Source organism: Microcaecilia unicolor, chromosome 9 (genome assembly GCF_901765095.1).
Source record: "Microcaecilia unicolor chromosome 9, aMicUni1.1, whole genome shotgun sequence".
Taxonomy (NCBI): Eukaryota; Metazoa; Chordata; class Amphibia; order Gymnophiona; family Siphonopidae; genus Microcaecilia; species Microcaecilia unicolor.
Window position 1 is genome coordinate 169,421,019 of NC_044039.1, and position 24,781 is coordinate 169,445,799.

The 24,781-nt window shown below is 42.8% G+C and overlaps 1 protein-coding gene across 2 annotated transcripts in view; it reads left to right on the top strand.

The window, feature by feature from the left end:
• The window catches only part of LOC115477601 (galectin-3-like), a 30,699-nt gene extending 20,563 nt beyond the window's left edge, over positions 1 to 10,136 (top strand). For both annotated transcript variants that reach the window (XM_030214594.1, XM_030214595.1), the window contains exons 4-5: positions 3,766 to 3,931; positions 9,676 to 10,136. In XM_030214594.1, coding sequence (XP_030070454.1) covers positions 3,766 to 3,931; positions 9,676 to 9,831 — 322 coding nt within the window. In that variant the 3' untranslated portion in view covers positions 9,832 to 10,136. The remainder of the gene's footprint in view (positions 1 to 3,765; positions 3,932 to 9,675) is intronic.
• Positions 10,137 to 24,781: the final 14,645 nt, after the last annotated feature.

The following is a 24,781-nucleotide window of genomic DNA, read 5'->3' on the forward strand; positions in this document are numbered from 1 at the left end:
CTCGCCAAGGTGGCCGCACTTCTGATTACCACCAGGAACACCCCCTGTGGTAGAAAATAGAAACATATTTTCTACCGGGGGATTCAGCATGTGCCAAACTCAGAATTACCACCGGGTGGTAGTGCTGCTTTGGCACACGCTTACCCGCACATTAGCCCTCCCGGGGCTTTGTAAAAGGGTACGTAAGATAGGCCTCTTGGTCCTCACTACCTTGGGAAAGATGGTGTTGTAGGAACAGGGGAAGAAAGTCTTAAAGGGTGAGAGAGGGGATGGGGATGGGGATGGCTCTTCCTTCAAGTTTGCCAATGTTGCCAGCAACCCTGCTCACTTCTGCATCTATCTGACAAGGTTACAGATCTACTTCCATCAACTATCCCAGTAAACTTGAGCATCTCAGATCCAAGAGACAATACTGATCAATTTTATCCAAGTCATGCTGCTATGGGGCTTCTTATCCTCTGCCCCATTTGATGCTCTTCTATTGATAATTCCCTCTCATAACCCTGATGTTTACTTAACTTTGCGGTTCTATTTATTACATGTGATCTTTATAATTGTCAATTTTTCTTACCATACAGGGTAAGTTTATAACACGAATACATAGGGAGACAAGGCACATATGTGCATATACTAATATTATACAAGAGGGCTTAAATACCCCAATAACCCACAGGAGTTAAAAAATTAAAACAATAAAACAGTTTCCAGGAAATTAGAGAGAAAACATAATTCAAAGCTCAGACCTAGAGAATGACATGGGGATGGGGACCTGCAGTAACCATGGGAATGGGGACGGGGACAGAGCTTGCAGGGACAGGGCAGGGATTGGGACAGAGCCCACAGGGATGGGGACAGATCCCATGGGGATATGGCGGGGATGGGGACACAGCCCATAGGGACGGGGCAAACTTTGTCCCCGTATCATTTCCGTCTTTGAAGCCTGTTAATGAACTGGACTGTTATTTATGTTTAAGTGAAACAGACAATGATATTTTGATTTTTTGGAAAAACAAGCAAACATGTTGGCTACAACTAGTAAAATTTTCATGAGGGATCCTGTACATCCTGCTACCAGTACATCTTGTCTATTGCAGGAAGGACTGTGAAAGGCAGGAGAGCTAGACTGAATCCTGAGATTGTTGATGACTTCTTATTCATCCACAGATTTAAAAAAAATCATAGGGCTTCATAGGGCATATTTCTCCCCTCTAGAGCATACAGAACGGGTTGTATTTTGTACCCCTGGACATTTTAGCAGGGTGGACTAGGATTCCTTGGGGTAGTAGAAATTAGCTATTGTTGGGGTTGGAAGAGTAGAGGGTGGTGGTGAGGAAGGTTATTATAGCTGCTCGTTGTTGTTATTATTTTCTATTTGTAATTTATCATAACGGTTGCACAGCATATTGTTCCTTTTTATAATTTAATAAAAGATTTAAATATAAAATCATAATTGTTTGAGGCTTCTGCAGATGAGGACAGAGCCCATGAGGATGGGGCAGGGATGGGGACAGAACCTGTGAGGATGGAGCAGGGACGGAGACAGGACCTGCGGGGATGGGGAGGGGACAGAAACAGAACCTGCGGGGATGGGGCGGAAACAGAGCCCATGGGGCGGGGACAGGGACAAACTTTGTTCTCATATCATTCTCTACTCAGGCCTCATAAAACATTCTGAAAAGATGAAATTTCAGGACTTTCTTAAAAGTTTTAAAATTATGCAGACTACATATATGTGCTGGTAAAGCATTCCAGCATTTTGTTGCTTGATAGGAAAAGAAGCCATTAAAAATACATTGCCCCTGTTTTATAAAGACATGCACTGATCCATCTTTATTAAAAAAAAAAAAAAGGCTGCCTGAATACTGCAAAGCCAATAGAAATTAGTTTCTATACATGTATATTACAAAATACATATAAGTACTGATCCCACCACAGCTTCACCCATTCTCCACCCCCAGAAATGCCTATGCATATATTGCAAAAAAGCAGGTCTATACTTTTATGCACCATTACCCTTATGCATAAGTACATAAGTAATGCCATACTGGGAAAAGACCAAGGGTCCATCGAGCCCAGCATCCTGTCCACGACAGCGGCCAATCCAGGCCAAGGGCACCTGGCAAGCTTCCCAAACGTACAAACATTCTATACATGTTATTCCTGGAATTGTGGATTTTTCCCTAGTCCATTTAGTAGTGGTTTATGGACTTGTCCTTTAGGAAACAGTCCAACCCCTTTTTAAACTCTGCTAAGCTAACCACCTTCACCACTTTCTCCGGCAACGAATTCCAGAGTTTAATTATACGTTGGGTGAAGAAACATTTTCTCCAATTTGTTTTAAATTTACTACACTGTAGTTTCATCGCATGCCCCCTAGTCCTAGTATTTTTGGAAAGCGTGAACAGACGCTTCACATCCACCTGTTCCACTCCACTCATTATTTTATATACCTCTATCATGTCTCCCCTTAGCCGTCTCTTCTCCAAGCTGTATAGCCCTAGCCTCCTTAGTCTTTCTTCATAGGGAAGTCGTCCCATCCCCGCTATCATTTTAGTCGCCCTTCGCTGCACCTTTTCCAATTCTACTATATCTTTCTTGAGATGCGGCGACCAGAATTGAACACAATACTCAAGGTGCAGTTTTTATAAGCATCTACTTGAGTGTATAAAATGGTGTCTTACATGGTTATTAATGGGTTCTTTTTACTAAGGCACGTTATCAGATTTAACATGCACTAAATGCTAAGATGCCCATGGGCATCTTAACAGTTAGCGCACACTAATCGTTAGCATGTGCTAGATCCATTACCAGGCCTTAGTAAAAGGACCCCTAAGTAACTAATAAAATTATTCTCATAGTGGCCATTTTAGGAATCTCAATTTAGGCTACTAAATCTAGGTGCTCAACCCTAGTCAGTTTTCAAAGTGCCTGATTTGGGTGTTTAACACACACAAGGTTAAATACCTAAAGTCAATATTCAAAAGCACTTATCTGGGTAACAGCACCCGCTATTCAGGTGAGTGTTGAAAAGAACATAAAAGTCGCCATATTGGGTCAGACCAATGGTCCATCTAGGCCAGTGTCCTGCTTCCAACAGTAGCCAATCCAGGTCACAAGTACCTGGCAGAAACCCAAAAAGGAGCAGCATTCCATGCTACTAATCTCAGGATAAGCAGTGGCTTCCCCGTGTCTATCTCAGTTGAAGACTATATAAGCCCCCCTTGCATATATGTGCTATCCAAGATATGCACATATTTATGGGACAGTTCTGATGTGGAATTTTGGCATATTACGGAACACTTCTGATATGCATACATATATGCTAGCATTCTAAACAGTCACGTGTGTAACACGCCTATAAATGCTATCACCTTTGATACAGAATTGTCCCTTATGCAGACAATGCCAGAATGAAGCATTGTTGGCGCCAGGGTGGTCCATGAACTAATCCAGATAGTGGCAATATTCAGTTTGCTCTCCAGATAACCTAGATCAGATAGAAGGCTTATCCAGATAAGTTTCACTTTATTTGAATATTCATTGCTGGCTACTATCCAGATTATAGCACTGAATACCTAGACCTTTTTGACTGCCACAGCCAGGATTTTAAGGAAAATGCTGTCTGTGGTGGCTGAGTATTGACCCATTTGAAAACCGACTCTTACTAGGCAGGTCCATACTACAGCTGACCTCAAAGCTATGTTGAAATGCTTAGGCTACCACACATGACACTTAAAATCAGTATCTGTTCTCTTTGTATTATAGGCTTGGAATAGATTTCCGGAAAGATAACAGGAATATTTGCTTTCATTTTAATGTACGCTTTAAAGGGAGTAAGAGGATCATCTGTAACAACTTGAAAGACAATGTTTTTGGAATTGAGGAAATCAAGAGTGACATTAGTCCATTTTCACCTGGCAAGACATTCAAGGTAAATTATTTAAAAAAATAATAATAAAAAGTTTAGGGGCCCTTTTACCAATCAGCAGTAAAAGGTGGCCTGCATGGGATTGCTGTGCGCCAAGGCCACTTTTTACTGCCACCGGTAAAAAGGCCTTTTTTTCTACAGGGCCAGTAAATGGCTGTATGGTAATTAAAAATTGCTGTGAGGCCATTTAGTGCTGGAGCCCTTACCATCTCCTTTTTAGGAGGAGGTGAGGGCTCCGTTGGTAACCCATTGGTAGTTGGGCAGCACTGCCTGATTACCACCAGCCACCCCCACCCCAGCACTACAAAATAAAAAATATTCTCTAGTGCTGGAAATGGCATGTGGCAATCCCGGAACCTACCACTAAGGTCCTAGGCGAGCCCGGCGGTAGGATCGATTTCCTGCACACAAACCCAGTACTAGCTCTACCACTGGTTGAGAAAAGAGCCCCTTAATAAGCAAACTATCAACTAGGAAAATGGGGAAAATAAATTGATTTTAAATTAGTGATGCATGAAAGTTACCTCTTCTAGGATATCCCAGTTTCCAAGTACAGTAGACTCTTGGTCTGCATTTGGGGCAGAAAACAAGCAAACGTATTTTTATATGACTATACCTGTGGCAGAGCAGTTGGGTTCACGAAATCTACACTGAATATGCCTGGAGATACATTTCTCACATGAGTAGTGCTTGGCACTCTCTGTGGACCTAGGCCTGTGCTGGAAGAAGGATCCAACTGAAAATAATAGGAAACGGCATAAACAATGGCAAGTCAAATGCAAAGCGCTGATAAGGAAGGAAAAGAAGATTGTGTTGGAAGCAAAAACGCATAGTAAAAACTTTTTTAGGTATATTAAAAGCAATCTATTACATTTCTTTGAAGGGGTGAACAAACGTGGATAAAGGTGAGACAGCTGATATTGTGTATCTGGATTTTCAGAAGGCATTTGACAAAGTACCTCATGAAAGACTCCAGAGGAAATTGGAGAGTCATGGGATAGGAGGTACTGTCCTATTGTGGATTAAAAACTGGTTAAAAGATAGAAAACAGAGAGTAGGGTTAAATGGTCAGTATTCTCAATGGAGAACGGTAGTTAGTGGGGTTCCCCAGGGGTCTGTGCTGGAACCGCTGCTTTTTAACATATTTATAAATGACCTAGAGATGGGAGTAACTAGTGAGGTAATTAAATTTGCTGATGACACAAAGTTATTCAAAGTCGTTAAATCGCGGGAGGATTGTGAAAAATTACAAGAGGACCTTACGAGACTGGGCGTCTAAATGGCAAATGACGTTTAATGTGAGCAAGTGCAAAGTGATGCATGTGGGAAAGAGGAACTCGAATTATAGCTACGTTATGCAAGGTTCCACGTTAGGAGTCACCGACCAAGAAAGGGATCTAGGTGTTGTCATTGATGATATGTTGAAACCTTCTGCTCAGTGTGCTGCTGCAGCTAAGAAAGCAAACAGAATTTTAGATATTATTAGGAAAGGAATGGAAAACAAAAATGAGGATGTTATAATGCCTTTGTATAGCTCCATGGTGTGACTGCACCTCGAATATTGTGTTCAATTCTTGTCGCCGCACCTCAAAAAAGATATAGTGGAATTAGAAAAGGTGCAGAGAAGGGCGACGAAAATGATAAAGGGGATGGGATGACTTCCCTATAAGGAAAGGCTAAAGCGGCTAGCAGTGGCGTTCCTGGGGGGGCTGGCACCGGGGGCGGATCACCAATGCGCCCTGCCCCCTGGGTGCAGCGCCCCGCCCCGATGCAGCACGGACCCCCCCCCCCCGGCAAAAGGACACCCCCGCGAAGGAACCTCCCCCCCGCCGGGTGCACGCCGCTGGGGGGGGTGCCGCGCACTGCACCCCCCCCAGCGGTGTGCACCCGGGGCGGCCCGCCCCCCCTAGGAACGCCACTGGCGGCTAGGGCTCTTCAGCTTGGAGAAAAGACAGCTGAGGGGAGGTATGATAGAGGTCTATAAATAATGAGTGGAGTTAAACGGGTAGACGTGAAGCATCTGTTTACACTTTCCAAAAATACTAGGACTAGGGGCATAGGAGCCAACTTTTCAAAATGATTGGGGGTGCTTAATTTTTTTTTTTTTTTACAGGTGGTGCATTTGCTCTCCCCCCCTCCGAGTTCCAGCCCCTCCCTCCCTCCCTTTGAGTTCCAGGCCTTCCCTCCCTCTGTTCCAGGCCCTCCCTCCCTGAGTTCCAGCCCCCCTCTCCTCAGAGTTCCAGACCCCAATCCCTCCCTCCGATTACCAGCCCCTCCGTCCCTCCCTCCGAATTCCAGCCCCTCCCTCCCACAACAGTCCTTCGCCTGCCCCTCGCCTTCCTGCATGCCGCCCATAACTTAAGTCATCTTACCGGGGTCCCGGCGGTAGCAGTAGTGAAAGGCGAGCACAAGCAGGCTCAGCGAGTCGGTGCATCAGCCTGCCTTTCCTTCTCGTTGCTCTCAGCTTTGCCTCTGGTCCTGTCCTCATTTCCTGTTTCCACAAGGGCAGGGCCAGAGGCAGAGCTGAGAGTAACGAGAAGGGAAGGCAGGCTGAAGCGCCGACTCGCTGAGCCTGCTCGTGCTCGCCTTTCACTACTGCTACCGACGGGACCCCGGTAAGATGACTTTTAAGTTATGGGTGGCATGCAGGAAGGCAAGGGGCAGGCGAAGGACTGTTGTGGGAGAAGAGGTCGGGCAGCGGGCTGGCTCCTGGGGAACTTCCGGTTCCAGTGGGGAAATATTGGGGGTGCTCGAGCACCCACAGAGTCGGCGCCAATGACTAGGGGGCATGCGATGAAGCTACATAGTAGTAAATTTAAAACAAATTGGAGAAAATGTTTCTTCACTCAATGTGTAATTAAACTCTGGAATTCGTTGCCAGAGAATGTGGTAAAGGCGGTTAGCTTAGCAGAGTTTTAAAAAGGTTTGGACAGCTTCCTAAAGGAAAAATCCATAGACCATTATTAAATTGGACTTGGGGAAAATCCACTATTTCTGGGATAAGCAGTATAAAATGTTTCATACTTTTTTGAGATTTTGCCAGGTATTTGTGACCTGGAATAGCCGCTGTTGGAAACAGGATGCTGGGCTTGATGGACCTTTTGGTCTGTCCCAGTATGGTAGTACTTGTGTACTTATGTAAAGGCCTTGCTGTAGACAATGAAACACATGTAGATACAGTATCATTTTCATATTATTTCATCTTTTCAAAGATCCATCGAACATTTGTTATGATATCTCTTGTTCCTTGTCCTTTCCTGAGCCGTGCTTGAACTTCAGGCAGTTCTTGTTCCAGGTATGCTTGTAGACTCAACTGAATGATGTTGAATAGAATCTTGCTGGCATGTAGAATCAGAGCAATTGTGCGATAATTTCCACAATGAGTTGGATCTCCTTTCTTCAGTATTGATATGAACACAGATCTTTTCCAGTTAGTCAGTCATGATGTTGACTTCAAAATTTCCTTCAATGTCCATTGCTTTGATAAAGTTTTTAATGCTGCTTCGCCTTTTTCTTTCATCAAGAAAAATCTTTCAATCTGGTCAAATTGACGCCAGTTTTTCCATCATGGATTCCTGGGCAAAGACGTTTTTGTTTAAGCTTAATAAAGACAAAACACAATGTCTTGTCCTTTCGTCCCAGTACTGTAAAGTTGTCCACAGAACACTCGCCGTTAAGGACTACAAACTTCCAATCACCAATAGCCTGAGAATCCTAGGAGTTGTGCTGGATAGCCACTTGCGACTGGACAATCAAGTGCAAATCATCACAAAAAGAATGTTCTATGCAATGTGGAGGCTGAAGCTTATCAGGCATTTCTTAACTCAGGAGCTATTCCGTACCCTTGTTCACTGGCTGGTCCTGTCCCATATAGACTACTGCAGCGGGATCTATGCCGGTTGCCGGGACTATATTCTCAAATGGCTCAAAACATGGCTGCACGACTTATCCTGGGGAAATCACGCTTTGTTCCTGCTCAGCTGCTCAGTTTTCAACTACACTGGCTCCCTATCAAGGACCGTATAACATTTAAAGTCTGTTCACTTACACACAAGATAATCTATGGAGAAGCCCCTGAATACATGTTTGCACTAATCGATCTGCCCTTTAGGAATGCCCAGAGCTCTGCAAGGACTTACCTCCATCTTCATTACCCCACCTGTAGACAAGTAAAATACAAGATTCTATGCTTCGTCCTTCCCCTACATCAGCACAAAATCATGGAATGTCCTGCCACAACAGCTTAAGGAGCTCATCGACCATCAGCATTTCAAGACATTCTTGAAGACCTTCTTATTCGCCAAGGCATATTCCCCTGGCTACTCCTCTGTTTACCCTCTACCATTTGTTGGCTCTTCGCCCCTGTCCTTTGCCCGTGTTATCCTGTGTACCTTCCCCTCCAGTCACATTCTGTTTCTGGGCCATCTCTATATTGAATTGTATACTCTTGACTTAATGTAAGCCACATTGCGCCTGCTTGTGTGGGGAAATGTGGGGTAAAAATGCACCAAATAAATAAATAAATCACTAATGGCTCCTGATCCAGGAATAGGTACAGTTTGAAACGGTTGTTGATTCACTTGATCTTTATGATATAATGACTCAATGCATTAATTCTACTTTTTTTTTTAATCTACTTAGCATCTTTTAGCATGGGTCCTTGTGTGTCTTTTAGCATTCCAATTAGAGGGTGACTGAAACAGGTGTTTTTGTTGTTGTTTTGTTTCAGCCAAAACCGAATCTGTGGCCAAACCAAAGCCAAAACTGAAACTCATCCCACCTCCAAACTGCAGCAACTTCTACTCTCTCCTCCCTCTCTTTAATTCTTGTAGTTTTAGGAAAACCAATTTTGTTCTTCCTGTTATATTTTCGGGTTTTATTTCCTTGCATACATTTTTCTAGTACTTCTCTTTTTCTCTTCTTATGGTACATTGGAAATTCTGGCTAACTCCGCATCTGTCTTTCTCCTCTGGCCTTAGCTTCTCAATGTATCTTGTTTGCGTGTTCTGTTCTGATTAACTATATCCTCTGACTGCTTCCAGCATTATACACGGAAATTCAATGCTGGGCAATATCAGACTCGGGTATATGGAGCCAGCGAAAAAATAACTGGTTTCAGCTTGGGTGCTAACCGGGCATTTTCATCAGTTAAGTGCTGCCAAAAATGCCCAGTTAGCTCTGGACAGGTAATTTAAATGGCCAGGATACTCTCCTGGCCATTTAAATCGTTTTGAATATCAGGCCCTAAGTGTCCATTGACTGCATTGTATTGCATTACAGTTCTTGCAAGCTTAATCTTATTTATAAATACATTGTCAAAAATGAAAGACAAAGAAGAAACTTAGTATAGCACGTGATCATCAGATTTAAAGTGCCCGATACATGTCTATTTCAGTTCATTGACATCCAACAGATCAAGTTGTCTGCATTCCATTTCATTCTTGACCACATCCAGCTTTCCTTGGTTCATGTCTCGTACAGTTCATGTCCTAATATGTAAGACACCTTTACAGCTTCTGTCTCTCAATTCATGTGCAGCCATATCTGCAGTCACGTTTCCTGAGGTCTTGGTTTCAACTACTTCACAAATGACAGTTCTGCAGAGTCTTCATCTCTTCCCCAGTAACCCATTTCCATAGTGGATCTTAGATTTTCCTAAATATTGACTGCATGTATATAGCTAAGGTGTCCTATCTGTGAATCATTTACTATTTGTTTCCTGACCCTTTTATTTCAACTTACTACAGATTGACATCGAGTGTATGGAGGATTGTTTCAAGGTGTCTGTGGATGATAACTACCTGTTAACATTCAACGCTCGTATGAAACCCCTGAAAGACATCAACCACATCAACATATGGGGCGACATTGAATTTTCTGGATGTTTAATTACCCTAAAGTAAAATTAAAAGTGCACCAAAAATACTAAAAAACAGTAATAGTAATCAGAATTATAAGTGTTTAAAATTTGCTAGTTGCTGGTCAAATGTTCCTTTCAATTTTAAAATATATTTCTGAAACATTTATCTTGATTTAACATCTAAGACTAAAGTCCTTCATTTGATTTAATAAAATCTTTGTGACCATATGCTTTTATGAAATAAACAAATTTGCAAGATGTGTAAAGCATTAAAAAAAAAAACAAAAAGCAAAGTTCAAAATTGTGTTAATGGAACTTAAACAGTAATAAAAAGACACTTGGTACACATTTGTTATTTATTTATTTGGATTTACCTCACATCTTTTTCAGTAGTAGCTCAAGGTAAGTTACACTGAAGTACACTACAGTAGGTGATTACTCTGTCCCTACAGAGCTTACAATCTTTTAGGGTCCCTTTTTACAAAAGGTTAGCACACACTAAATGCTAAGAAGCCCATTTTATACCTTTGGGCTTTTTAGCATTTAGCACGCATTAACCTTTAGTAAAAGGGCTCCTAAATTTGTCCCTGATGCAATGGTGGGTTAAGTGACTTGACCAAGATCACAAGGAGCAGCAGCAGGATTTAAACCAGGATTCTCTGATTGTCAGCCCAGTGCTCTAATCACTAGGCTGCTCCTCCACTGAGTGTCTTCTAAATTTTCTCATTACAGTAATTTTTATTTTTATAAACAAACTCTTAGGTGCTCTCTTTTGCACTCATTATGGTCTCTCTCCAGCAGATTTCTTTTCTTATCTGCTTATTTCTGCTTTGACATGCATGGGATAAACATAAAGGAATCCTGTTCAGAAGGAATGGATCCTCAGGAATTTAGCCAAAATTGGGTGGCAAGAGCCGGTAGTGGGAGGCGGGGATAGTGCTGTGCAGACTTATACCGTCTGTGCCAGAGCCGGTAGTGGGAGACGGGGATAGTGCTGGGCAGACTTATACGGTCTGTGCCAGAGCCGGTGGTGGGAGGCGGGGCTGGTGGTTGGGAGGTGGGGATAGTGCTGGGCAGACTTATACGGTCTGTGCCCTGAAAAAGACAGGTACAAATCAAGGTAAGGTATACACAAAAAGTGGCACATATGAGTTTATCTTGTTGGGCAGACTGGATGGACCATGCAGGTCTTTTTCTGCCGTCATCTACTATGTTACTATGTTATGACAGAGAATGAGACGGAGCGTGTACTGGAGATTTTCTTATTGGGAGGTGCTGCCACATCCTTTTATTATAGTTTTAAGGGCTGACCTCCCAACATTGAACTTTCAGAAAGAGGCTGGTGTGTAGACTCAAGACCTGACCATAGAGGTCTCTGCAGACTTTCTGACGTGTAAGCCGTTGGTTAAATTGACTTCTGCAATCCATCGTGAACAGCAATACACATTTTTGTTTCATACTTATATTTCCCCCAGACGAGCTTTTAGGAGGGGGCTCGCACAGAACAACCAATGTCTGAATTGCTTGCAATCTGATGCCACCCTCGAGCATATGTTCTAGTCCTGTTCACTTGTACAACCCATCTAGCGGGAAGTCTCTTCTAAGGTGCATCATATTTTTCACTTTCACTTGCCTTTGCACTCAAACATCTTTTTATCTGATGACTTTATTACCTGCACTGCTAAACCCAATAAAACTAAGCACACTTTATTGCATTACTTGATTCTCTTGGTAAGACATACTATGTTGGTGCAGTGGATGAGCCAGGATGCTCCTAAACTGATGAAATGGCTTAGGGGGTCTTTTACTAAGGCGCGCTCAAGTTTTTAACACGCGCTAAAAATAGGTGCATGCTAAATGTTAGAGACGCGAACGCATTCCTATGGGCGTCTCTAACGTTTAGCATGCACTAAAAACGTGAGCGTGTCTTAGTAAAAGACCCCCTTAATTTGGTCTATGCTTTGCTGATTCTGGAGCATCATAAAGCAGGCAGAGATCATCTGAGCCGATGGAAGAAATTTCAACTGTTTGGGAGCCACTTTGGACTGTCAAGCCACACAGAGTTCATAACTGGACTTTGAAATGCTGATGTTTGGACCCAAGTCTGAAGATGTTGTTTTGGAATGTGGGAGGGAGGGAGTGTGTGGGGCTTTCTTTGTTATTTTAAAAGTCATTGTTCTTGTATTTTTTCGTTTTCTTATGCTTCTTTAATAAAGATAATTTTTTAAAAATTCTTAACTTTATTCCCCCTTATCCCTTCCCCAAATACAAACACATCTACAGTAGTAGTAATAATAATAATAATAATACCCATTCTTATATTCAATTACTTCACCCACTGATGGGATCTTTTCCATATTTCTACACACTATGTTGAAGCTTCTTTCCATCTACTCACCACATTACACTCTCCTCTTCGAACTTGTCCGTCCATTCCAGTTGGTCCCCATCCCCCCACCTCCCTTCCCTGCACCTTCCGGTTACCCTCCAACAACCACCCTAGAAATAACTCTATACCAAAATGGTACCAGATACTACCCCCTTCTTCTATTCCCCCAACTCAGTCTCCCCACCCCACCTTGGTGACAAGGAGCAGATTAGTAACAGATGGCGGCAGATAAAGACCTATATGGTCTATCCAGTTTGCCCAACAATATAAACTCATTACATATGGTATGAAGTGATTTATCCTTGCCATTTTTAGGGCATAGACCATAGACGTCTGCCTGGCACTGGTCTTGTTCTAAAATTTCTGAAGTTGTTGTCAAAGCACTCGAAAAGCTGCACTCTGGCCCATCCAAATCTACTCAGCCTCCATCAGGGCACAGACCGTAGAAGTCAGCCCAGCACAGGTTTTCCTACCTAATCTCCCCTAAGCTTCTATGGATCCAATCCTTCTAAACAGGATTCATTTGGGTTTGTCCCATGCATTTTTGAATTCCATTACCATTTTCATCTCCATCACCTCCCGCGGGAGGGCATTCCAGGTATCTACCACCCTCTCAGTGAAAAAATACTTCCTGGCATTATTCCTGAGTCTGTCTCCTTTCAATTTCAATTCATGCCCTCTAGTTCTACCAGCTTCCCATCTCTGGAAAAGGTTTGTTTGCAAATTAATACCTTTCAAATATTTAAATGTCTGTATCATATCACCCCTGTTTCTCCTTTCCTTCAGTGTATACATGTTTAGGTCAGCAAGTCTTTCCATGTACATCTTGCTGCCTAAACTCCTTACCATTTTTGTTGCTTTTCTCTGAACTGCTTCAAGTCTTTTTACATCCTTAGCAAGATAAGGCCTCCAAAACTGAACACAATACTCCAAGTGGGACCCCAGCAACGACTTATACAGGGGCATCAACACCTCCTTTCTTCTGCTGGTTATACCCCTCTTTACACAGCCTAACATCCTTCTGGGTGCGGCCACTGCCTTGTTGCATTGTTTTGTCACTTTCAGATCTTCAGACACCATCACCCCAAGTCCCTCTCCTGAGCCAAGCTTACCAATCTCTCCCCTCCTATCCGGTACATCTCTTTTGTATTTCTGCACCCAAAGTGCATCACTCTGCACTTCTTGGCATTAAATTTTAACTCTAATTGAAATTAGGGGTCTAGAGTTCTACTGGTATCTTTCTCATATAACTGTTATCTATTAAATGTACCAGTCTTGTAAATTTAATTTATTAAAATATTTTTGGTGCTCAGTGCTTATGAAGTGCCCATTGAACCATTTGCCATGGTACTAGCTTAATATCATACCATCATAGCACCAGATCCCTCCCTGCGTACCTTTTTTAGCTTATCAGGGTTTTAAAAAGGTTTGGATGGCTTCCTAAAGGAAAAGTCCATAGATCATTATTAAAATGGACTTGGGGTAAATCCACTCCTTATTTCTAGGATAAGCAGCATAAAATGTATTGTACTTTTTTGGGCTCTTGCCAGGTACTTGTGACCTGGATTGTCCACTGTTGGAAACAGGATGCTGGGCTTGAAAGTACTGATCTGATGGTTCTGGTTTTCTAATTCAGCCAAGATATTCACATTTTCTTCCTACATGCCAAATTTGGTCAATTTCCATTCCTTTTCTGGTGAGTTTTTGTGCCAACTTAAAGACAAACATCGATCCTTTTTATATCACCATATGGACAGTATATTTTTGCAGGCTGAGAACCAATCCCACTGCAGCTCCTTATGATCTTGGGCAAGTCACTTGCCTCAGGTACAAACTTAGATTGTGAGCCCTCTGGGGACAGAAAAATATCTACTGTACCTGAATGTATGCTACTTTGATAGCTTTCAGGCTTCTACATGGTCTACAACAAGAAATGGGGAAAAAATGAAATAAAATGTTCTCCATAACTTGTGTATAGTAGGTCCTGGTGACCTCTACTACTACTACTACTTAACATTTCTAGAGCGCTACTAGGGTTACGCAGCGCTGTACAAATTAACAATTAAGGACGGTCCCTGCTCAGAAGAGCTTACAATCTAAAGACCTCTAGTGACAAAAATGAAAAACACAAATTTTCCTGGTTCTTTTTCTGCTCATGTTTGGGGTTTATTGAAATGAAACAACATGAGATAAAGGGAAAGGGGGTGGGATTTGATATACTGCTTTTCTGTGGTTACAATGAAAGTGCTTTACATATTATATACAGGAACTAATTTTGTACCTCAGGTAATGGAGAGTTAAGTGACTTGTCCAGAGTCACAAGGAGTTGTAGTGGGAAATGAACCCAGCTCCCCTGGGTCTCAGGCCACTGCACTAACCATCAGGTTACTCCTCCACTCCCTGTTTTGGACATTTCCCAAGTAGTTGTAAATGACAGCCCATCCCTAGTGATGGGGAAAGGCATCTAGTGGCCATGAGACGGGAGCAAGTGAACATCACTTGCCACCAGGGGCCCCGGGTAATACCAGGGAATGGGTTGGGGAGTTGAAGTTGGGAAGTCTTGTGTCTGGCAAGGCTAATGTGAGAGTCTTGGGCCCATGGAGAGTCTTGTGAAGGGTGCCACATATCAGACTCCTGCCCAAATGTAAAGGCATTTCCCACCTGGGAGGGCCCTGTGGACCTCTACGTGCAGGAATGGGGTCAAGCCTTTGTACGTGGTGGGGGGAGACAGGCTACGTATAGGATGGTCTATGTGTGCTCCAATCACATTTCTGTGTTCCTCAGTGCTCTTTTTCCTTTACAACAGGCAAACTGGTCAGAAACTACGAGTTGGGCCCTACTTCCTGTCTCTTTAAGGTAACAGCACTCACTAGCGCCACTGCTCCCACCTTCCAAATCTTTTTCCCATTAGCACTATATAGTGGCAGCAGCTTAGTTCATCAGTCTTTCTCCTCTAAAAGCCAGGATCAGATTTCCCTGATGATCTATCACTCCTCCTTTAGAGCACTGTAAGCCTCAAGGGACAGCTGCGGATCAGAGTGGCAACCCCTGATTAGTTCAGTCTTTTGGGGACCACACCACTCTCCTTTCAATATGTACCAGGGCAGAGCTGTGGATCTGACCAGCAATTTGTCTGCTTTTGTCCTTTTCCTTTAGCCCTTTGAACAGGGAGCCAAAGCTCATGTGGGCCCCAGAGTGGGGTAACTTATCTACTGTGCTTCCATATGCTCTTTTCAGGACCACCTCCAAGAAGGAAGGGATACAGATCTTCCCTTAACTTAGAGTATTATAGTTAGTTCCCTCCAAAAGCTTAAGCTCCAGTTCTATTGGGACAGTTTCTCAGAATAGACTGGTCCCTATTCAGATTTGATTGGCACCTTTCTGAAGAAGGGACCCGGAATGTTCTTCCTGCAACTTCACAGGAAAGCACATTTTAGCAGCCTTCTGCAGAAGTTTAACTGAATGACTGTACTGGCAGGGAAGGGGCAGGGGGTTATGCATAGAAGGGCCATGCAGCTTTTGCTTGTATTATTTTTTTAATAGCTAATTTAAAGGCAGTTGATGGCTGTGAAGAGGTAGTGGACATGATGTATAGCAATGTCATATTGCCTTTCCCCTTCCCTCTACTGCCTCCCCATATCTGTCTAGTGACATCAGTGGTCTGCTGGCCTCCCCATCTCCACTTTGACTGACAGATCATTAGGCCCCAAGAGCTCTTGAGAACCAGCACCACTAAGAACATAAGAATAGCCATACTAGGCCAGACTAATGGTCCATCCAGCCCAATATCCTGCTTCCAACAAGGGCCAATCCAGTTCACAAGTACCTGGTAGAATCCCAAAGAGTAGCAAGATTCCATGCTATCAACCCCAGGGATACGTAGTGGCTTTTCCTATGTCTATCTTAATAGCAGACTATGAAATTTTCCTCCAGCAACTTGCCTAAACCTCTGTAAACCCAGATACACCAACTGAGTATCAGAGCTTGACTACTTGAATGAAAAATGCTTTAAAAGTATTACCATGTAACTTCATTGAGTGTCCCTTAGTCTTTGTACTTATTTGAAAGAGTACAATTGATTTACAATTTACCCATTCTGCACCACTAACTGCTTATAATAATGTAACCCCTAAGGGGTTAAAGATTTTACCTGGGGTGCACGGGAGCATTGGATCCCAGCTGCTCGTCGGGTCTGCAGATGCAGGGGCAAATTATTTTTGGCGCGCCGGCGCTATAGCGCGATCGCGATCGCGTCGGGGAACGAAGGTGGAGGAAGCTTGGGAGGTGTTTTGGGCTCTGATTGGCCCTGCGTCGGCGTCTGACGTCGACGTAGTGACGTCAGACGCTCGTTTCAGACGCAGGGCCTAAGGATTCCCTTTTCTTAAAGGAACCGGCTCTTTTAAAAGTATAGAGCCGGTTCTGAAGAAAATAACGGACCGGCGTGGGCAGAGGAAGTTGGGGAAAGTGCTCCGGTGCACTTTCCCAGCGTTATTTTGTTTTTAATTAAGCGGCTAGCGACGATGTTAGCGCTGCACGCGCTGGGAAGAGAAGGAGAGGAACCGGGTGCAGAGGGAGATTCACGTGAAGGCTGGCTCGTGACAGCACGGGATAGAAGGCTCGTGCCAGGTAAAAATAAAGGAGGATTTTCAGGCGGCTGGAGGCTTAAGGTACTAATATCTATATAGATTTATTATTTTGCTTAATTGTATATGTTTTAAATCTGTTTAATTTTATGTAAAGGTGCTGTTTTATGTTATGGGGACTTTTGGAATGTGGGAGCTCGTGGCTAGCTCGAGCCTCGTGGGGAAGGTAAGAAAGATTCTAAACTGCCTTCGGTGGTCAGTTGGGTGGGTATTCAGCTTCTGGACGGTTGTAAATGAGAGACTCCGTCCAGAAAAGTCTTTAAAGTGTTTTAAAGTTGTGAAAATTGGTTAACTGTAACTTAAAATAGTTTGCCTGAGTAAAGTATGGTTTAGTTAATTTAAAAGAGCCCCGCGGCTGAGTTTGGCTCTGAGATGTGTGAGTGAAAGTCTGAGCTTCGGGTAAACTGCTGACCCTGTATTATTATAACACAGTATTGAGAAGCTCAGATAAGGAAAATATTTATTCGAAGTTGGTGTGACTTTAAAGGTTATAGCACCCATCTCTGAGAGCACAGAGATGTTCTGGATGGGCAGCTGGCTCTGTTTATTAATGTGACAGTCTGCTGAACTTCTCTCTGGTTACTTAATTTAAAAGTAATTACACTGCAGCGCATGTATGGATAATGTGTATGTTTAGCGCCAGGTTACTTTTAAGTTTGGTACTGGCATACAATAAAAATATATACACATAACGATAACCAATACTGAATTAAAGAGTTGGTTTCTGGTACAGATTTAATTATTATAATACCAACTTTGAGGTTTCCATAATTCATTTTGGGAGAATTAATTGAGGGTGGGATCTAGCATAGGGATTCATGATTATATTTTTTATTTAATTGGGTAGCTAGAAAAATAATAACAATTTTAAACTATTGGAGCATTTGCATAGGGAATAGGTTTTTTCCCTTTGAGTTTGTTAAGGTAGAGTAGTAGGTGTGTGGAGCGGAGGAGCTGATCTTAAATCAAGCACATCCTAAACCAACCCAACATCAAGTTTATGCTGGCCAGCCAACAAAAGAGCAAGGAGAAGAAAGGAAAAGAACAGTGTTAAAGAGAGTATCCTTTAATGTACATCTAAGTGAAAGACCTATCAAAGACCAAGACTTGGGATAAACACAGACATTATACTTACCGGCACGCGTCCTGAAGAACCTGAAGAGAAAAAAAAACAACACAAAGTATCATTCCTTAGAAGATAGCGTTATCACCACATAGTTAAATAAATATTCTATTTGTTTAAGTAAAAGCTGATAATATACAAGATTATACTTATCTGACAGTTCTGGGTAGCTGATAACCTGTTAGAGAAAGGAGAGATAAAAAAAAGTTTAGCATGTTGAAATGTTATGTTAGAAGAAATATATATAAATTCTGTGGTAAAATAAATTTTGCTTAATTTTACTTATAAACTCATTTACTTGTTTGAATTTCTTAATTTTTTTTTAGATTACTTTCCCCTTCCCAATTCAGAATTAGGAAGGAGTGGTTAGTGTTTAATATTTTAACTTTACTCCCTCGTTTTGATAAGATATACCTGAGGTAGCTGCAAAGGTATGGTAGGGTATATCTTTATCCTGGAGGGCGGGGTTACATATTATTTTGGCGTCACGGACAGGATATCATAACTTTTAGAACGTTCGCTGGGAAATCTTATTGTGGTTTTCGTGGGGAAAATAATTATTGCAGCATTGAAAATTGGTACTGACTGGTTATTGAAGATATACCTGAGTTAACTGTTGTGCTAAATATTGTAGTTTTGCTAACCCCTGTTTTCTTGGTGAGGCCTAGTCTCCAGGCTTATAGTGAAGATGGAAGAAATGAGGAAAGAAATGGAAGAATTGAAGGAGATGGTAAGAGCCTTGAGACAGACACCACCTGTGATCACGAATACCATTGTTCTGAGGAAGGACAAGGAGATCCCGGATTTCTTTGGATTCCCTAGGAATGCTGGGGACCTGTCTGTGGAGGAATGGGTAGAAAGTACCAAGTCGGCGGTGAAGATTTTGAGAATTCCTCCAGAGGATCAATTGGAGACCATTAAGGATCATATCAAGGGTCAAGCAAGGGAGACGGTTAAATATTCCGCTCCAAGAAGACACTGCACAGTAGATATGATTTTTGAACTACTTCTGCATGTCTACGGAGATAAAGTTCCGTTAGGTATCCGTGTAAAAGAATTCTACGACCAAAGACAGAAAGTAGGAGAGACCATAAGGGAGTTCTCTTATAAACTGCAGGAGAAGTTGGAGGCAATCCGAATAAGAGATGCCTATCGAGTGGGTAACCCGGAAGTCGTCCTTAAGGAACAGCTGATTCTGGGATTGCGCGATGATGTGCTCAGGAGAGAGATGAGCCGAAGACTGGAATTGAATCCGGAGCTGACTTTCGAGGATTTGATGCAGGCAGCCATAAATTGGGCAGAAGAAGAACGTAGACCCATTCGGTATTCTGACATGCCGGTTAAAATACTGCAGCGAGAACCAGTGGAACTGCCTAGGGGTGGATCAGGAGCAACAGTGTTAGGGTCGGGCCTGGAAAGGGATCCTATGTCAGATGTCATCAGGAGGCTTGAGAGAATGGAGAAGAGGCAAGAAGACTTCATGTACCAACAAAGAAGGAAAGAATTATCTCTAGCCGCGCGAGGGGAGTCAGCAACCCGCCCAAGAGATTTCTCCAACATTACTTGCTACAACTGTGGAGAACCAGGACATCTGGCTAAGTATTGTCACAGCGAGAAAATAGTCAAGAGACCGCAGAGATGTGAGGAAGAACAACCGAGTACTAGCATGCAAGGAAGAGTAGCAGAAAAAGGTCAAGGTGATGTTACTGTACCCAGAGCAAAATTACAAAGTCTAGAGTCTGAAATACTTCAGCAAGATTGGAGTGTTCTTCAAGAAAAGGCTATGGGAACGAGCCCGGTCCTTGTTTTGCGGATTGGAGATGTGGAGACCAAGTGCACAGTGGACACAGGATCCAATGTATCCACCATCCTCGCTAGTTATTTCTACAAGCATTTTAGCCATTGTGAGGATCTTCAGGATGCAAGCTGGATAAATGTGTCCGTGGCTAATGGGACGGCTCTCCCGGTTATTGGCTGTATTGCAGCGGAGGTGCAATGCTTGGGTCAAAAGATCCCGGAACGGTGCATTTTCGTGGTACGGGATACCAAAGCGATGGCAGAGGATGAAGAGAAAATTCCGGGTATAGTGGGCATGAATGTGCTCAAATATCTGGAGGGTTTTTTTAAGGATCTATCTTGTTTTACCCAGAATTTACCTCGGCAGGAAATAAAAAAATTGCATGTGGAAATTAAAACAAGAACAAGTTTGATCGTTGCGAAGGAGAACAAATGGGATTTGTGAAAATGGCTGGAAGTCGTCCAACGGTGGTTCCCCCCATGTCAGAGAAAGTAATAAGAGGAAAGTGCCAGAAGTTACATGGTCTAACAGCCTGCACGATGATGGTGACAGCTACACCTACAGGACATCGGCCGGAAAACTTAATGGTGGCAAACACCTTAGTAAACCCGGTGCAGGGAAATGTCTTTGTAAGAGTGCTCAACGTGGGGGAAAAGGAGCTAATTATTCCACCCAGAGTGAGGCTGGCTGAGGTGGTAAAACCAGAATCCATTCTAGTTCCGGAGTTAGGAATGCTGTCGCCCGAGAAGAGTGAAAATTTACAGAAAGATATTCAGGAACATTCAGACATTCCTGCAGTAAAAGTGGATTGGGAATCCTTGAATTCTGAGCAGGCTCAGGCTTTGAAGTCGCTGTTGAGAAGACACAGTAACGTGTTCTCTATTAACAATCAAGATATAGGGTATACAACCTTGGTAACCCATCCAATAGATACGGGGGATGCTGTTCCCATAAAGCAACCCTATAGACGCGTTTCTCCTCATTTATACAACGATTTCAAGGACCATGTCCTAGAGTTAGTGAATCAAGGCATCTTACGAAACAGTAACAGCCCATGGGCGTCACCAGCCGTGGTCATACGGAAAAAGGACGGGACGCTCCGTTTTTGCTGTGACTACAGGAGATTGAATCAAGTAACCATAAAGGATGCTTTCCCATTACCACGTATCGACGAGTCTTTGGATGTTCTGGGGAGTGCTACGTGGTTCACGTCCTTGGACCTGACATCTGGATATTTTCAGATGGGCATGGACCCCAATGCAATCCACAAAACTGCTGTCACCACACCATTTGGCCTTTATGAGTGGACACGAATGCCATTTGGTTTGTGCAACGCGCCCGCCAGTTTCCAGCGCTTGATGGGCACAGTGTTGGAGGAATATGTGTTTCAGATTTTACTTCTTTATCTGGATGATATTCTGGTGTACGCCTCCACATTTGAACAACATTTGGAGAGGTTAGACCTGGTATTCACGAGACTTAAGGAATGTGGATTGAAACTAAAACCAGCAAAGTGTAAACTGCTGTGCAAGGAAGTAAGGTTCTTGGGATTCATCGTGTCCAGCAAAGGAGTGTCTACTGACCCAGAAAAAACAGAGGCCTTGAAGAATTGGGCTGTCCCAAGAACTAAGACCGAATTAAGGAGTTTTTTAGGATTTGCCAGTTTTTATAGGAAATTTATCCAGAACTTTGCGCATGTGGCAAGTCCATTGCATTGTCTAACAGGGAAATCCAAGAAGGGCAGGAAAGAGGTACCGTTCCTTTGGAATGAACAATGTCAATCAGCATTTGAGGAATTAAAGAACAGATTGTCAACAGCTCCAGTTCTTACCTTTCCCAGATTCGAAATTCCATTTATAGTCACCACTGATGCAAGTTTCAAGGGCTTGGGAGCTATACTGAGTCAAATCCAGGACGGAGAGGAGAAGGTAGTAGCGTATGCTAGTCGTGGACTTCGAAAGTCAGAACGTAACGACAAGAATTACTCAGCTTTTAAGCTGGAGTTACTGGCGTTAAAATGGGCTATAACAGAGAAGTTTAGAGAGTACTTACAGTATAAGAGATTCATAGTTCGAACCGACCATAATCCCCTCAAATACCTGAATTCAGCTAAGGTACATGCGGTGGAACAGCGATGGCTGGCGCAGCTAGCAGAGTTCGACTTTACCGTGGAATATAAACCCGGTAAATTAAATCAAAATGCGGATGTACTCTCCAGAATTCCAACCGTGGAAGAAGAAGAAGAAGTTGAAGATGTGGAAAAGGATTTTTGGACATTATCTGTGAAGGCTAGTCATGCTGTTTTAAGGAGAAGGGATCATGGAAGTAACGTTAAATGTACAGCAGAATCCAAATTTCTGTATACGGAGCTGGAGATAATTCAAGCCCAGAGAATGGATTCAGTGTTGAAAGAAGTAATCAACTCTCTAGAAGCAGGTACGGCACAAGTAGAGAATCACTATTCTGGAGAAGTAAAGAAGATATGGACTCAACGAAAATATCTCATATTAAAGGAGCGCATTTTATATCGCCTAATTGAGGATCCTAGATCAGGAGAACATGTATGGCAGTTAATGGTTCCCACTGCATATCGGGAAGAAGTGCTAAAATTATATCACGACAGGGGAGGACATTATGGGGCTGAATCTATGTTAAAAACCCTGAGAAAGAAGTATTTTTGGATAAATATGGCTAAAGACGTAGAGGCCTGGATAAAATCGTGCACCAGATGTATCCTGTCCAGAGAGTGTTGTCCTAAGGAGGCAGCTAAGATGACCTGTTTCGAAGTGACACGTCCTCTTGAAATAGTAGCAATGGATTATACAATTCTAGATAAGGACGTAAAAGGGTTTGAGAACGTTTTGATAATTTGTGACATGTTCTCCAGATTTACTGTAGCCATTCCCACCAAAAACCAATCTGCAAAAACAACAGCAAAAAATTTAATCAAATTCTGGATTTCAATTTATGGGGTTCCCTCCAGGTTACATTCAGATCAAGGCCGGAATTTTGAAGCTGAGATTATAAAAGAACTCTGTCTTTGGTATGGAGTTAAGAAATCCAGAACCACTCCATATCATCCCAGGGGGAACAGTAGATGTGAAAGATTTAACAGAACCATGCACCATTTGGTAAAAACTTTAGCTCAAGAGAAGAAGAAAGCTTGGTCAGAATATCTAACAGAGGTGCATCAGATCTATAATAGCACAGTGCATAGTGCTACGGGTTTTACCCCGGCATTTTTATTCTTGGGAAGGGAATCTCTACTGCCACATGTTCCGGTGAGTTCACAAGAAGAGCAGAAAGACATGGAGTTATCTGACTGGATTCGGGAAAGACAAAGGAAAATGGAGGAGGTTCATGCACTAGCCAACTTATCCTCAGAGAAAGCAGGGCTGAAGAATAAAAAGCAGTATGACAGAAGAGCAAGAGGCGATTGTCTTAGGCCTGGAGATTGGGTCTTGTTAAGAAGACAGGGGTTCAAAACAAGGCACAAACTACAGGATATATGGAATGCAGTTCCTTTCCAGGTATTAACTTCATGTGGTGCCAATGTATATAGAGTTTGGGACAAAAAGGGCACGGAGAAAGTTCTTCACCGAGATCAGTTAAGATTGATTTCGGGGGAAGATGCCAATCAAATTGCAGAAACTTGTTCACCTAAAAAAACTCAGAGAGTAAAGGAATGTTTAGAGATGGTAATGAATGACAGGCCTTCTAAATCAAATGAATGGTATGTTATTCAAACTGTGGTTGATGTTTCCCCAACATGTAGTGCATCAATAAGAGATGTACCTAGTCCTTTTGGGAGTAATTCTGAGGCCAGTAGTAGTGAAGGAGAAATTAGAAGTTCGTCCAGAACCACAAAGGGGAGGAAGCCAGAATTTCTGACGGAAAACTATTTTCTGAATTAATGGTACAGAAGAAATTGTTAAGATGTAATATATAAAAAATGAAAAAATTGAGAGGTTAAATTGTTATTAAATTTTGTGTTAGATTTGAAATTGTGGTGGATAAAAAAAATGTTTTTACAAACATTTTTTTTACTTTGCCTGGCACGAATGTAACCCCTAAGGGGTTAAAGATTTTACCTGGGGTGCACGGGAGCATTGGATCCCAGCTGCTCGTCGGGTCTGCAGATGCAGGGGCAAATTATTTTTGGCGCGCCGGCGCTATAGCGCGATCGCGATCGCGTCGGGGAACGAAGGTGGAGGAAGCTTGGGAGGTGTTTTTGGGCTCTGATTGGCCCTGCGTCGGCGTCTGACGTCGACGTAGTGACGTCAGACGCTCGTTTCAGACGCAGGGCCTAAGGATTCCCTTTTCTTAAAGGAACCGGCTCTTTTAAAAGTATAGAGCCGGTTCTGAAGAAAATAACGGACCGGCGTGGGCAGAGGAAGTTGGGGAAAGTGCTCCGGTGCACTTTCCCAGCGTTATTTTGTTTTTAATTAAGCGGCTAGCGACGATGTTAGCGCTGCACGCGCTGGGAAGAGAAGGAGAGGAACCGGGTGCAGAGGGAGATTCACGTGAAGGCTGGCTCGTGACAGCACGGGATAGAAGGCTCGTGCCAGGTAAAAATAAAGGAGGATTTCAGGCGGCTGGAGGCTTAAGGTACTAATATCTATATAGATTTATTATTTTGCTTAATTGTATATGTTTTAAATCTGTTTAATTTTATGTAAAGGTGCTGTTTTTATGTTATGGGGACTTTTGGAATGTGGGAGCTCGTGGCTAGCTCGAGCCTCGTGGGGAAGGTAAGAAAGATTCTAAACTGCCTTCGGTGGTCAGTTGGGTGGGTATTCAGCTTCTGGACGGTTGTAAATGAGAGACTCCGTCCAGAAAAGTCTTTAAAGTGTTTTAAAGTTGTGAAAATTGGTTAACTGTAACTTAAAATAGTTTGCCTGAGTAAAGTATGGTTTAGTTAATTTAAAAGAGCCCCGCGGCTGAGTTTGGCTCTGAGATGTGTGAGTGAAAGTCTGAGCTTCGGGTAAACTGCTGACCCTGTATTATTATAACACAGTATTGAGAAGCTCAGATAAGGAA